Source organism: Aythya marila (genome assembly GCF_965140915.1).
Source record: "Aythya marila genome assembly, chromosome: 5".
NCBI lineage: Eukaryota > Metazoa > Chordata > Aves > Anseriformes > Anatidae > Aythya > Aythya marila.
In genome coordinates, this window is record NC_139046.1 from 19,478,423 (window position 1) to 19,492,783 (window position 14,361).

The 14,361-nt window shown below is 67.2% G+C and overlaps 3 protein-coding genes across 3 annotated transcripts; 1 reads left to right on the forward strand and 2 right to left on the reverse strand.

The window, feature by feature from the left end:
• The first annotated feature begins 1,708 nt into the window (after nucleotides 1-1,708).
• Nucleotides 1,709-5,558, forward strand: LOC309878862 (protein farnesyltransferase subunit beta-like). Its single transcript, XM_082761916.1, has 12 exons — nucleotides 1,709-1,857; nucleotides 2,551-2,615; nucleotides 2,759-2,831; nucleotides 3,082-3,173; nucleotides 3,578-3,724; nucleotides 3,814-3,897; nucleotides 4,037-4,123; nucleotides 4,205-4,334; nucleotides 4,429-4,561; nucleotides 4,736-4,847; nucleotides 4,926-5,040; nucleotides 5,131-5,558. Exons 1-12 carry the CDS (start codon nucleotides 1,774-1,776, stop codon nucleotides 5,230-5,232), a joined length of 1,224 nt encoding a protein of 407 aa, XP_082618042.1. The 5' UTR covers nucleotides 1,709-1,773; the 3' UTR covers nucleotides 5,233-5,558.
• Nucleotides 5,559-5,616: 58 nt separating this feature from the next.
• On the reverse strand, nucleotides 5,617-8,722 carry MAX (MYC associated factor X). Its single transcript, XM_082761917.1, has 5 exons — nucleotides 8,672-8,722; nucleotides 8,497-8,523; nucleotides 7,025-7,132; nucleotides 6,489-6,612; nucleotides 5,617-6,396 (listed from the first exon to the last, which is right to left on the reverse strand). The coding sequence occupies exons 1-5, from the start codon at nucleotides 8,705-8,707 to the stop codon at nucleotides 6,209-6,211; spliced, it is 483 nt and encodes a 160-aa protein (XP_082618043.1). The 5' UTR covers nucleotides 8,708-8,722; the 3' UTR covers nucleotides 5,617-6,208.
• A 1,346-nt stretch (nucleotides 8,723-10,068) lies between these two features.
• UNC93B1 (unc-93 homolog B1, TLR signaling regulator) lies at nucleotides 10,069-13,671 on the reverse strand. The gene is made up of 11 exons (XM_082761915.1): nucleotides 13,646-13,671; nucleotides 13,014-13,096; nucleotides 12,789-12,930; nucleotides 12,366-12,681; nucleotides 12,170-12,299; nucleotides 11,976-12,069; nucleotides 11,778-11,902; nucleotides 11,527-11,709; nucleotides 11,175-11,448; nucleotides 10,885-11,003; nucleotides 10,069-10,380 (listed from the first exon to the last, which is right to left on the reverse strand). Exons 2-11 carry the CDS (start codon nucleotides 13,086-13,088, stop codon nucleotides 10,072-10,074), a joined length of 1,767 nt encoding a protein of 588 aa, XP_082618041.1. The 5' UTR covers nucleotides 13,089-13,096; nucleotides 13,646-13,671; the 3' UTR covers nucleotides 10,069-10,071.
• Nucleotides 13,672-14,361: the final 690 nt, after the last annotated feature.

Genomic DNA, 14,361 nt, shown 5'->3' on the forward strand with positions numbered 1-14,361 from the left:
CGCCGCCACCGCCGCCGTTACCGGGGGCGGGTTCCTGCGCCGCCGCTCCGGGCGGCCGGGCTGGCACCGGGGCGGAGCGCGGGGATGCGCCGGGGGGACGCGGGGATGCACCCGGGGGGACACCGGGGGGACGCACCGGGAAGCACCGGAGGGGGCACCGGGAGATGCCCCGAGGCACCGGGAGGCAGCGCGGGGCTGCACCGGGGGTTGGGGGGAGCTGGGGAGCTGGGGGTGCGCTGGGGACCGGAGGGGAGAATCGGGGCTGGAGCAGGGGATGGGGGTGATGGGGAGGGATGCGGCTGGGGGGATGCAGGGATGCAACGGGAGGCACCGAGGGGACACCGGGAGGTGCCCCGGGGCATGGGGGTGCACCAGGGGGGCTACGGGGAAGGGGACGCGTTGGGGGGGACACCCAGGCATGGACCTGGGGACACTTGGGGGTGGGCTTGGAGGTGAGGGACCCAGAGCAGGGCAGCGTGGGGCAGCCCCACATGCAGTAGGGCCTGGCCAAGGGCCTCGTGGTGTGGTGCAGCCTGGTGGTGGCACGAGGAGACGGAGCAGGGCAGCGGTGGTGCAGCCATGCAGTGACGTGGGGCAGAGGCATGGTGCAACGAGGCAGGGCTGCACGCAGCAATGCAACGCCACTGGGACAGTGGCATGGGGAAGCGTCGTGCTCAGTGATGCAGCAGCGCAGCACAGGGCAGTGACACCGTGCAGTGAGGTCATGCAGTGGGGCCACCCGGCAGCACCATGATGTGCAGGTGCAGCGCAGAGCAACACAGCAGAGCGAATGCGGTGCCCCAGCAGTGCAGCACGATGCTGTGGTGCCGTTGCACGGTGGCATGACACAGCGCAGTGCAGCATGGAGCAACCATGCAATGGTGCAACATGGTGTAGCTGTGCAATAGTGCAACGTGGTGCAATATTGCAAGCATGCAACATGGAGCATCCGTGCAACAGTGCAATACAGTGCAGCTGTGCAATGGTGCGATGTGGTACAATAGTGCAATGCAGTACAATATTGCAAATGCGCAACACAGTGCAGCTGTGCAGTGGTGCAATGTGGTACAGTAGTGCAATGCAGTGCAGCAGCGCAATGGTACAACACGGCGCAGCTGTGCAATGGTGCACCATGCTCCAGCAGTGCAATGGTGCACCGTGGTGTGGCAGTGCAATGGCGCAACATGTGCAGTGATGCAGCTGTGCAACAGTGCAACGTGATGCAACAATGCAATGTGGTGGAACAGCGCAAATGTGCAACATGGAGCATCCATGAAGTGGCGCAACACAGTGCAGCTGTGCAATGGTGTGACGGCACAACATGGAGCAGCCATGCAATGGCACAACACGGTGCAGCTGTGTGATGGTGCAACATGGCGCGGCAGTGCAACGGTGCAACATGGTGCAACGTGGCGCAGCTGTGCAGTAGCGCAACGTGGTGCAATAGTGCAACACGGCGCAGCAATGCAACGGCACAAGATACAGCAGCCGTGCAACGGCGCGAGAGCGCGACGCGGCCCAGCAGCGCGCTGTCGCGACAGGCTCCGGCGACACGCGGCCGCCGCGCGGCCCGCCATGACGTCACGGCCTCCTATTCCTCGCGAGCGAGCGCGCGCGCGCGCGCCGCTCCCGGAGCCGGGCGGTGGCTACGGGGCGAGGGGGCGTGGTCAAGGGGAGGGGGCGTGGCCAAGGCGCGGAGGGGGCGTGGCCGCGTGTTCCCGCCCGGCCGCCGTCGGTCGGCCCCGCTGTGCCCCCGCCCGGGCCGGCCGCAGCATGGCGGGAGCCTGGCCACGGAGCCCCGGCGGGCGGCGGCGGCTGCGGGACGACGGCGTGAGGACACACACCTCCTGCGAGCAGGTACCGGGGGGCACCGGGCCGGGGGGGGTCCGGGCCGGGGGTTTGGGGGGGCTGGGGGCACGGGCACGGAGCTGGGGGGCCGGGGGGTGAAGGGGGTGAAGGGGGTGAAGGGGGTCGGGGCTGGGGGTGGGGGTGGGGGTCTGGGGGGTCTGGGGGGGGTCGGGGTTGGGGGTCTGGGGGGTTGAGGGGCGTGGGGAGGGAGCTGGGGGGGCTGGGGGGCTGGGGGGGTTGGGGGTTTGGGGGCTGGGGGCCAAGGGGTTGGGGCTGGAGGTAGGGGGCTGGGGGGTGGGGGCTCAGGGTTGGGGGCTGGGGGCTTGAGGGGCGCTGCAAGGAGCTGGGAGGGCAGCGGGTGAAGGGGTGAAGGGGATCGGGGTCTGGGGGCGGAGGGAGCTGTGGAGCCTGGAGCCCGGGGTCCCAGCTCCAAGGGGTACTGGGGCTGGGTATAAGGGGAGCAGGGGGTGAACGCGTCCCCCACCCCAATCCTGGGATGCCCCCCTCGGGGTGAAAGGCGCCGCCGCTTTGAACCCCGTCAGTGCCCTCAGCCCCCATGGGATGCGGTGCGGGGCGGGGAGGGTTCCGCGAGGCTTTGACCTTAAACCCAAAACGGGTGGAAGCTGCTGGAAGGCGCCGCGGGGCCGGGTTGCGGGGTGGCAGCTCCCGGCGGGGCTGACCCCGGTGCTGGGGGTGCCGCAGAGCAAAGTGGAGGACGTCGTGCAGGAGGTGTTCGACGCCTACAAGACCAACCACCACGCCGCGCAGTAAGTCCCCGCGCTGGGAAGTTGGGATCAGGATAAAAAACAAGAATTTAGGAGAACAAAAAAAAGCCCAAATTCTGGCTCTGGTGGCTAAAGGGTCCCGGGGCTGGAGCTGGCGGCGCTGCGACGCCCTGCCTGCCTTGCAGATTGGTGCTGCAGCGGGAGAAGCACTTCCACTACCTGAAGAGAGGCCTCCGGCAGCTGAGCGAAGCCTACGAGGTACCGGGCACGGCCCCGGCGTCCTGCCCCGGGGCTCCCCTACAGCCTCCGGGTGCTGCTTGAATTATCCCCGGGTGTTTCCCACCCCGAATCCCTCGCTGTTGGGTGGCCCCGGGGCAGGCGGAGAGGTGGAGCGGTTCCCGGTGCTGCTTGCGGGTCCCCTTGGCTCGTGCCTGTCCCCACGGGGTGCCCCAGAGCTGTGGGGTTTGGGGGTGCTGCCGGCCCAGCTCCCCGCCTCCTGTCCCCGCAGTGTCTGGACGCCAGCCGCCCCTGGCTCTGCTACTGGATCCTGCACAGCTTGGAGCTGCTGGAGGAGCCCATCCCCGACGCGGTCGCCTCTGAGTAAGTCCCCCCCGGGTCCTGGGGGGCACTGGGACCCCCGCCCCGAGCTGGGTCCAACCCACAGCTGCACCCACGTGAGCCCGGAGGTGCCCGCTCCCCTGTCCGCCAGGGCCACCTCCCGCCATCCCCGTGGCCCTGGCGCCGGCACAAAAGTGCTTTGTGTCCCTCGGGGCCGTCAATGCCACCATTCTTGCCGGCCGGCACGGCTCGTGCTGACTCGTGACAGAGGGGGGAGAGAGGGGACCTGGCTTCAGCCTCCTGGGGGGGGACGGCGGGGGCTGTCCCCTTCTCCCACGCTCAGGTGGGGGACCCGTCGCCCACGGCGGTGGCTCGTCCTCCCGCCCACCCCACCTGGGTGGCCGTTTTGGGGTCCCCCTCCCCAGCTGTTCCTCTCGTCCCCGCAGCGTCTGCCAGTTCCTGAGCCGCTGCCAGAGCCCCCACGGCGGCTTCGGGGGGGGCCCCGGGCAGCACCCCCACCTCGCCCCGACCTACGCCGCCGTCAATGCGCTCTGCATCATCGGCACTGAGGAGGCGTTCGGCGTCATTGACAGGTAGAGCGGGGGGCCGGCATGGCACGACGTGGGGGCTGCAGCGGGGTGGGGGCCAGCTCGGTGCTGCCCCTCGTCCCCACATCCCGCAGGAAGAAGCTCCTGGAGTACCTGCAGGCGCTGAAGCAGCCCGACGGCTCCTTCCTCATGCACATCGGCGGCGAGGTGGACGTCAGGTGGGTGAGCGCCCCGCAGCGGGTCTCTGCCCCGTTCCCCCTCCCCAACGCAGTGTGGGGTGAGCCCCGCGGAGCCCCCCCCGGGGCTGTGGGGACGGGGTGGGTGCCCCCCGCAGCCCCCAGCCCCCTTTTCCCGCAGGAGCGCCTACTGCGCCGCCGCGGTGGCGTCGCTCACCAACATCCTCACCCCCGCGCTCTTCGCCGGGACGGCCGAGTGGATCGCGAGGTGAGGAGCCGGCCGGGGGGGCGCAGGGGACGTTGTGTCCCCCCTGCTGTGGGTGCCGTCCTCATCGTCACCCCTGTGCAGGTGCCAGAACTGGGAGGGAGGCATCGGTGGGGTGCCGGGCATGGAAGCCCACGGCGGGTACACCTTCTGCGGCGTGGCGGCGCTGGTTATCCTGAAGAAGGAGCAGCTGCTGAACCTGCGCAGCTTGCTGGTGAGCGTTTTGGGGGCGCCCCGGGGTGCTGGGGAGGGGGATGGGGTGTCCCCGTCCTCACGGTGCCACCCGCTGCCCCCTGTCCCCCCCGCAGCACTGGGTGACCAGCCGGCAGATGCGCTTCGAGGGCGGCTTCCAGGGCCGCTGCAACAAGCTGGTGGACGGCTGCTACTCCTTCTGGCAGGCCGGGCTGCTGCCCCTGCTGCACCACGCGCTGCACGCGCAGGGTGAGCTGCGGCTGTGGGGAGGGGAGAAATAGCTGGTGGGCTCCCCAAAAGGCTTTTTTTGGGGCAGAAACAGGCTTGTGGGCAAGCGTTCTGGTGTTTCCCGGGGCGGGGGAGGTTTGCTCTCGTCCTGAGGCCGACCCTGGAGGTGTTTCAGCGCCCGCCTTGCCCCCGCAGACGACGCGGCGCTCGGCATGACGCGCTGGATGTTCGACCAGGCGGCGCTGCAGGAGTACATCCTCCTGTGCTGCCAGTGCCCGGCCGGCGGGCTGCTCGACAAGCCGGGAAAGTGAGTATCGAGGCGGGGTGGGGGCAGCCTCGCGCCCCCAGCCCCATTAACTCAGCGCCCTCGGGTTCCCCCCGCCAGGTCCCGGGATTTTTACCACACCTGCTACTGCCTGAGTGGGCTGGCCATCGCCCAGCACTTCGGCAGCGGCAACCTCCACCAGGAGGTGGTCCTGGGCGTCCCCGAAAACCGCCTGGTAGGTGCTGGCATCGCAGGGGGGGTGCTGTAGGGTGGGCAGGGCACCCCCGCGGGCCTGTCTCAGGCGCCTTCTCCTCCCCTCCGGCAGCAGCCCACGCACCCCGTCTACAACATCCACCCGGAGAAGGTGGTGAAGGCGGTGCTGCACTTCTCGCAGCAGCCCGTGCCCGGCCTGGAGGCGGCGGGGTAAGGGCCCCGCTCCTTTCGGACGGCGCGGCCGAGCAGAGCGAGGTCCTCAGGGTGCTAGCCAGACCAAAAAATGAAAAAAAAGCTGCCGCCGCCCTCCCGGCGGGAGCTGAGGGCACCAATAAAAAGCAGAGCTGCCGCCCGCCCTCGGCTGTGCGCGGGGCGAGGGGGAGCGTGGAGCCAGCCCCGACCCCGCGCCGCCCCCTCCCCGACGCGCAGGGAGCTGCGGCCCCCCCCCAAGAAGAGGCAGCCACCACGGGGAAGGATAAAATAAGTTTTTTTGTTTTTATTATTTATAGTCTTATAGTAAAGGGAAGCCTTAACTTGCAAGACGACTCTGGGCAGTATGTACAACATACTTTTAGATCCATGGAATGAACGGCGTTAAAAGGAGGGGGGAATGGGACGGGACGGGGTCACCTACGGGGGGGGGTGGTTCAGAAAATGACACAAGGGTGGGAGGAAAAGGGGCTGGGGGATGCGTGGGGAGGAGGGGGCCGGGGAAGGACGCAGACCACCCAGCCCGAGCCCTGCAGCTCTGTGCCGTGGAGGGCGGTGGGCGCCGTCCCCGCGGCGCGGCGGGGGCCAGGTGGAATTGCACAGGCAGAAAATAAATAGCGAGACCCCCCCGCGGGCGGGTGGGCGGGTGGGGGACGGGGGCTGCCCGTCTCCTGCACAGCCTGGCGCTCAGCTCTGGGCTGCGGTGGTCCCTGGGTATAAATAGAAATGCTCATATAAAATCGAAGAGGAGGTGTTGGGGGGTTGGGAGGGGGCGCGGAGAGGGGGCTCGCTAGCGGCGGGGGGGCGGTGGGGGCATCTCCGCGCGGTCCCCAGGCCCCCCCAAATCCGTCGGGGCGCTGGGGGGGCTGCGAGGCCGCAGTCCGAGAGGCCCCGAGGAGAGAAGGACGAGTCCTTACGGGGCCGGCGGGAGGGCGCAGGCCCCGGCGCGGGGGCGGCAGTGGCGGCGGGCGGGGGGGGGCCTAGCTGGCCTCCATGCGCAGCTTCTTCCTGCTCTGCGGCTCCTCGGGCTCCGAATCGGAGCTGGAGTCGGAGCCGCCGTCGAAAGCGGAGATGGCGCTGCCCTTGGGGTTGGTGTAGAGGCTGTTGTCCGACGAGGGGTAGTTGGCCTGCAGCTGGGCGCTCGACCGGGCCTTCTCCAGGGCGCGCACTGCGAGGCAGGGCCAGGATATGTCACCCCGGGGGGTGCCACCGTGTCCCCGTCCCCCCCCCTTTTTTCCCCCGGCGCGCAGCCCCGCTCACCTTGCTGCTCCAGCAGCGCGTTCTGCCGCTTGAGGTCGTCGATGTCCTGCTGGTGCGTGTGGTTTTTCCGGCGCATGTACTGGATGTACTCTGTGGCTTTGTCCAGGATTTGGGCCCGGGATGCCTGTAGCAATAGTGGGAAGCGGGCACGGGGCGAAATAAAGACCTCGGCTCGGCGGGGCAGCTGCTGCAGGCTCCCCTGCTGCAGCAGCGGGGGTTTTGCCGCGTGGAAGCACAGCGGGATGCCCCCCGCTCCTCTCGGGGACCCTACGCAGATCCCCAGGGGGTGGGCACCCCGCAGGGGCCACGCTTTTGGGGATGCCACCACCCTCGTGGCTGCACTGTCACATTTCTGCCCCGGCTGTGCCATCGCCCTGCCCGTGCCAAGCCCTCGGCCCGGTGCCGTTGGGCCGGGCGAGGCAGGAGGAGGAAGTAAAGCCACCTGAGGTGGGGAGGGGGGGCAGGGAGAGAAGCTGGAGCACCCAAAAAGACGCTCCACCCCCCCCCCAGCCCTGCACCACGCTCCACAACCTCACCTTCTCTCCCTGCAGGGAGGGCACGGAGTCCCGCAGGCTGTGGAAGCTGTCCTTGATGTGGTCCCGCCGCTTGCGCTCCAGCGCGTTGTGGTGGGCTCGTTTGTCTGCCTGCGAGGGGGGGGGACGGGGACGGGGACGGACAGACAGACGGACACGGCGTGTGACCCTGGGTCACGGGGTGTGTGCGGGGAGGGGTCACGGGGCCGCCCCGGCAGCGCTTTCGGTTTCCCCGTGGCACGGCACGGCCCGTGGGTGGCTTCCTGCTGCAGGGGGAAGCGCTGGAGCCTGCAGCGGAGCCGGGGGGGCCCCGGCTGGGGGCGGCCCTAAAAGGGGGGCAGCAGCTTTGCCCCCCCCCCCCCATCATGACACTCACGCCCTTACCCTCAAGAAGAAAAAGGCACAACCACCTCATATCCCCCCACATCCCGTGCACCCCCAAAAGAGCCAGTGTTGGCTGTCCCAGCCCCCTGTTGTGGGATCCCCTTTAAACAGCCCCGCCCCCAGGACACAAACCCCATGGGCACCCTCCCACCAGTCAGTGCTCCCTGGGCAGAACCCTCAGATCCCCCCTGAACACCCTCCTCACCCCAAAGCCACCGCCCCACGGGCATCCCCCAAAACCATAACCCAACACAGCCTCCAGATCCCCCCCGATACAGCCCTTGAATCCCCCCCCACACCTCCCCAAATAACAGCCCCAAGTTCCCCCATAATCCCAGACCTGCCCCAGCCCACCCTAATAGCAGAGCCCTCAGGCCCCCCCACCTCCCCAATACCACCCCCACCCCCCTAATAACAACCACCCCAAATAGCAGACCCCCCAACTCCAATAGCAAAGCCCTCAGATCTCCCCCCACAACACCCCCCTCCCTAATAGCACCCCCTAGAGCCCCCCTCAATAGCAGATCCCCAATCCCCATAAACATCCCCTAGATCCTCCCACCCCCTTGACACCACCCCCTCCAGACCCCCCCCCAATATCAGAACCCCCAGATCCACCCCCAAACACCCCCTAGACCTCCCAATACCCCCCCAGACCCCCCCCCCCAATACCTACCCAGACCCCTCCAACTCCTTCAGGCCTCCCCCAGACTCACCCAATACCCCCCTAACCCCCCTTCAGCACCCCCAGACCCCCCCAATACCCCCTAGCCCCCCCCAACACCCTCCAAGCCCCCCTAACACCCCTCCAGACCCCTCCTACCCCCCCTAGAACCCCCTCAACCCCCCCCAGACCCCTCCAACCCCCTTCAGGCCCCCCTAACACCCCCCAGACCCCCTCCCAATCCCCCTCAGACCCCCCAATACCCCCCAGACCCCTCCAATCCCCTCTCAACCCCCCTAGCACCCTCCAGACCCCCTTCCAATCCCCCTCAGCCCCCCCTAACACCCCCCCAGACCCCTCCAACCCCCTCTCAACCCCCCCAGACCCCTCCAACCCCCCTCCAACCCCCCCCACCCCCCCCCCGTACCGCTGACTGGAAGCGGGGCTGCTCCTCCTGAGGGGGCCGCAGGCCGAAGGAGGGGGGGGGGTGCGGAAGGAGGCGTGTGGGGGGGGGGAGGGAGAGAAACCAAGCGTTACCGCTCCGCCACCGGCACCACCAGCACCCGGGCAGCGTCGGGGGCCGCGGGGAGCGGCGGACTCACGTCGCTCTCCACCTCGATGTCGTCGTTGTCGCTCATCGCTGCCGGCCGGGGAGCCGCGGGCCGCGCCGCCACAACAACAGCGCGCAGCGCGCCTGCGCCGCGCGGCCCCGCCCGCCCTGCCCGCGCGCGGGGCGTTGTGGGGCGGGGAGTCCGCAGGGGGAGCGCGGGGAGGGGAAAAGGAGGGGCGGGGGCTGTATCGGGGGACTACAGCTCCCAGAAGATAGCGCGGCGCGGCGCGCGTTGCCCGCTGGGAGTTGTAGTCCCCCAGCCTGCATGCGGGAGGCGGGCGGGAGCGCCGCGCCCGCTGCCTCATGGAGGGCGGCGGGGGCGCCGCGAGGCGAAGGCAGCGGGAGGCGGCCCCGGGGGCGGCTCTGTGGGGCCGGGGGGCGGCGTCTCGGGAAAGGGGAGGAAAGAGGGGGTGTGGGGAGGTGTCCGAGGGGTTTGGAGGTGTGAGGGGTTTGGGGTTTCTGGGGGGGGGTTGGGGTTTTGGCAGGATTTGGGGTTTTGGTAGGGGTTTGGGGTTTCTGAGGGGATTTGGGGTTTTTGCGGGGTTTGGGATCTCTGAGGGGATTTGGGATTTCTGAGAGGGGTTGGGTTTTTTGTGGGGATTTGGGATCTTTGTAGGGATTTGGGGTTTCTGGGGGGTTGGGATATCTGAGGGGATTTGGGATTTTTGCAGGGGTTTGGGATTTTTGCAGGAGGTTGGGATTTCTGAGGGGATTTGGGGTTTTTGCAGGGGTTTGGGATTTTTGCAGGGATTTGGTGTTTCTAAGGGAGTTTGGGATTTCTTTAGGGTTTTGGGTTTCTGAGGGGACTCGGGATTTTTGCATGGATTTGGGATTTTTTGTGGGGTTTGGGATTCCTGGAGGGGATTTGGGATTTTTGCAGGGTTTGGGACTTCTGGGGATTTAGGGTGTCTCTGGAGATTTGGGATTTCTGTGAGGTTTTGGGTTTTCTGAGGGATCTGGGATTTTTGTGGGGATCGGGTATTCTGTGGAGATTTGGGATGCCTGTGGGGATTTGGGTTTTCTGAGGGGTTTGGGATGGCTGTGGGGATTTAGGATTTCCATGCAAATTTGGGTTTGCTGTGGTGCTTTGGAATCTCTGTGGGATTTGGGATTTCTGCGGGGATTTGGGCTTTTTGAGGGGTTTGGGATACCTACAGGGATTTGGGCTTTTTGAGGGGTTTGGGATTCCTACAGGGATTTAGGATTTCTGTGGGGATTTGGGCTTTTTGAGGGGTTTGGGATACCTACAGGGATTTAGGATTTCTGTGGGGATTTAGGATTCCCATGGGAATTTGGGCTTTCTGCAGGACTTGGGCTTTGCTGTGAAGATTTGGGCTTTCTGTGGGACTTGGGCTTTCTGTGGGATTTGGGCTTTTCAGGCGCAGCCCACATCTAACCCATCCTCTCCCTCTCGTCTTTCGGCAGCTCGTCCCCGCCGTCGGCCTCGGCCGGGTGCCGGTGGTCGTCGTCGTCCTCCTCCTCCTCCTCATCGTCACCATCCCGGCGGCAGCTCGCCCCCTCGTCCTCGGAAGCGGTCTCGTCGGAGTCGTCGTCCTCCAGGTAGCGGTAGCCCTTCATCTTGTGGCGCGGGCGGGGGATACGGGGCAGGCGGTAGGCCACGCGCTGCGCCAGCTTGCGCTCCATCCACAGGTAGGAGCCGGCCGCCAGCCCCAGCGCCAGCAGCATGATGGACAGCTTGGCCTGCGGGACGGAAGCGCTCAGCGGCCGGCCGGCCCCGCGCGCCACGGGATCACAGAATCACAGAATCACAGAATTTCTAGGTTGGAAGAGACCTCAAGATCATCGAGTCCAACCTCTGACCTAAGGCTAACAAGTCCTCCACTAAACCATATCCCTAAGCTCTACATCTAAACGTCTTTTAAAGACCTCCAGGGATGGTGACTCCACCACTTCCCTGGGCAGCCTGTTCCAATGCCTCACAACCCTTTCAGTGAAGAAGTTCTTCCTAACATCCAACCTAAAACTCCCCTGGCGCAACTTTAGCCCATTCCCCCTCGTCCTGTCACCAGGCACGTGGGAGAACAGGCCAACCCCCACCTCGCTACAGCCTCCTTTAAGGTATCTGTAGAGAGCAATAAGGTCACCCCTGAGCCTCCTCTTCTCCAGGCTGAGCAAGCCCAGCTCCCTCAGCCGCTCCTTGTAGGACTTGTTCTCCAGAATCTGGGATCTCCCGTCCCTGCTCACCTTCATGGGCAGCCCCGACCACAGGTAGACGGTGAAGATGGCCAGCGCCTGCCACCAGTGGTAGATGGTGAAGACGAAGTCTTGGCGCTCCTTGTCCTCGTACAGCATGCCCAGGAGGACTGCGGGAGGAGACGGGTGCGGGGTGTCAGTGTCCCCGTCCCGTGCCGGGGTCCCCTCTCCAGGCACTGCGTGTGCCCACCGCCAAGCTGAGGTGCTGGGGGTCACGAGGAGAGCACAAGCTGGTCACACCAGGGGACACGAAGCTGCGGTGGCACCTTCCCGGTACTCACTGCTAATGCCGGTCTTGTTGAGGGCGCTGCCCATGCCCCAGAGCACGGCTATGGAGTAGAGCAGCGGCGCCTGCACCACGCGCCGGGGTTCGGGTGCCCAGCAGAAGAGCGTCACCAGGATGGCGGCATGGACGAAGGCTCCGGCCAGCAGCGGGCACTGCCGCCGCAGGCGCAGCGTGCAGAGGGCCAGGCTGGAGCAGGCGGAGGCGGAGAAGCCGTAGGCCATGAGGAGGTACGCCAGCTTCTCCAGCCCCAGGGCGCACACGCCATAGTTCTGCAGCAAGGACAGGCTCAGCGTCACCCGGCCACGCCGTCCCCCTGCTGCCACCCCAATCCCAACCCCGCGCCATACCAGGGAGAAGCCGGTGCAGACGAAGAGCACCTCGAAGCCGCTGTAGATGAAGAAGGGGAGGAGGTGGCGGAGGCGGTAGTCCCGCATGTGCTTGAAGGGCAGCTGGAAGATGTTCCCCCAGCCGATGCTGCGCAGGTCGATCTCCTCGGTGGGCCGGTAAGCCGAGCCGCACAGCAGCAGGACCTGACGGTGGCAGCGGCCGGTGAGGTGCCGGTGGCCACCAGGCCCTTCCCTCCTGGCCCCGCACTCACCACCAGCATGGCCAGGAAGGCGGCCGCCATCAGGACGCTCTCCACGATGATGAGGTTGACGCTGCGGGGCAGGCTGTGCAGCACCGTCTTGTTGAAGCCGGGCAGCGTGCCGTGGCTCAGCGTCCCTGCGGGGTGCACGCCGCGGCTCAGCGCCCAGCGGGATGGCGCCTGCCACCCCGAGTCGCCCCCTGCGCTCACCGCAGTGCTTCACCCCGTACAGCGTGTGGTTGAGCTGGTAGAGGTAGTTGTTGAGGAAGAAGAGCATGGGCATCTGCGCGCAGACGAAGCTCAGCTGCGGGACACGGAGCAGAGGGGGCGCTCAGCCTCAAGCTGTCCCCTGTGTCCCCCCCCCCAGTCCCTAATCCCCCACCACGCGCCCCGCCGGCCCTCACGTGGAAGCAGGCGTAGAAGATGGTCTGGAAGACGACGACGTAGGTGCTGCAGGCACCCCGCGGCGCTTGCCGCTGCTCCTGCACGTGCTCCTCCTTGTAGTTGGCGTACTCGTAGTACTTCTGTGCCATCCTGCAGCGGGACGCGGGGGTCAGCCCGCACCCCGACCCCCCCTGCCACCCGCCCCCCGCTGCCTACCGCGTGATGTAGTGGCCCACGGAGGCCCAGAGGGGCACGATGGCCACCCCGATGGCCACGGCGGAGGGCACCAGCGTGAAGTAGCGCTCCCAGTAGTTGCTGGAGACGAAGAGGGCGTAGATCCCCACGGCCAGGAACATGGTCCACTTGGTGCCGAAGAAGCGGATGAGGACGGGCGTGTAGAGCAGCGCCGCCACCGGCGTGACGTTGATGCCCATCAGCACCTTGCGGTCGATGTCCTCCAGCTCCATGTTGCTGTACTTCACCTCCCGGTACGTCTCGTCGTAGTGCAGGATGAGCTGCATCTGCAGCAGGCCTGGGGGGGCCCCGAGTGGCCGTCACACCGCTGCCCCTCTACCGAGGGGGGGTCCCCAAAGAGCCGTGGGTCTCCAAGGGGGGATCCCCAAGGGGTTGGGGCCGTACCCAGGTAGACGCCGTAGGTGAGCGTGGCGGCCAGGCTGGCGGCCAGCACGTTCTTCACCACGCCGAGGCGCTTGCGGCGGAAATATTTCTGCTCCTCCTCCTCCTCGTTGTACTCGGGGTGCGTCCCCACCACGTCGTCCAGCTGCGGGCACCCCCACGGTCATCCCTCGGGGTGCCACCACAAGTGGGGAGCCCCCCCCGTGGCCTCACGTGCCCCCTCCTCACCTGCACCTCAGCGCCCAGCCCCTCGCCCGCCGCCAACTTGGCCGCATCCTGGCAGCAGCTGGGGTCTTCCTCCATCGCTGCGTCTGTGGGGCGGCCCGGGGGTGTCAGGGGGCTGCCACGTGTGTCCCGCACCCCAAAATCTTACACTTGAGCCTGGCACCCCAAAACCTTGTTTTGCTTGTGCCCTGCATCCCCAGACCCTGCACCCACATGATTTGCACCCCCACATCCAGCACCCCATAACCCTGCGCCCCATAACCCTGCACCCATCACTCCTCTGTCCCCACACACTGCACCCCCAAACCCCACACCCTTGCGCCGGGCACCCCCAGGCCCTGCACCCCCAAACATTGCACCCTGCACCCCGAAATCCTGCACCTTTTTGCAGGGTACCCCCAAACCCAGCACCCCCAAACACCCCTTCTTTCTCCACCTTCACACTCTGCACCCCAAAACCCTGCGCCCCCGGACCCGGCACCCCAAAACCCTGCGCCCTCCATCCCTGAACCCTGCGCCCGTTTTCTCTCCATCCTCACGCCGTGCGCCCCCAAACCCCGCACCCTCGTGCCCCGCACCCCCAAGCCCCGCACTGGGCACCCCAAACTCCGCACCCCGTTCCCCCAGCCCCGTACCCCCGGTACCGGCACCCCGGACCCGCCGCCGCGCTCGGGCCGGCCGGGGCGGAGCCGCCGCCGCTTCCTCTTTCGGACGGGGCGGGCGGGACCGGGGGCGTTTAAAGGAGCCGCACCGGGACCCCCCCGCACCCCCAAACCACCCCCTGCTGCCCCCCAGCTCCCCAACCCTCTGCCACCCCGATTTGGGGCGATGTCTGAGGGTGCAGCCCCCCACCCCAAATTTGGGTGCCCACCGCCTCCCAGGACACGCAGCCTCCTCTGCCTGGGTCTGTGGGGGCAGAGCTGGACCCCCCCCATGTTTTTTCCATCCCCTGGGGGCCGCGCAGAGCGTCCCCACCCTGGGCACGTCCCAACTCGGGGTGCGGGGCCCCAGGGCGCACCCAGGTGCCACGAACCCCAGTGTCCCCGCAGGTGTCCCCAACAGGGGGGTGGCTGCCAGCACCCCCTCACCACCCCGCTGCTCACCGAGAGGGGGGCACGGGCTGGGAGGGTCCCACAGCGAGGTGGGGGCGCCTCCATCACGGCACCGATTTGGGGTGAATCCGTGCCCCTTTTGGGGTTTGCGCTCCCCGGGATCTGGGGAGCATCGCCGTGGGGCTGAGCACGGCGCAGCGCATGGGGCAGGGCTGCTGCCTTCCTGTTTACGAAGCGGGGTAATTAATTAGGGCGTGCGGGGAGTTTGGCAGAGGGGAGGCGGGCGTGGGGCGAGCTCA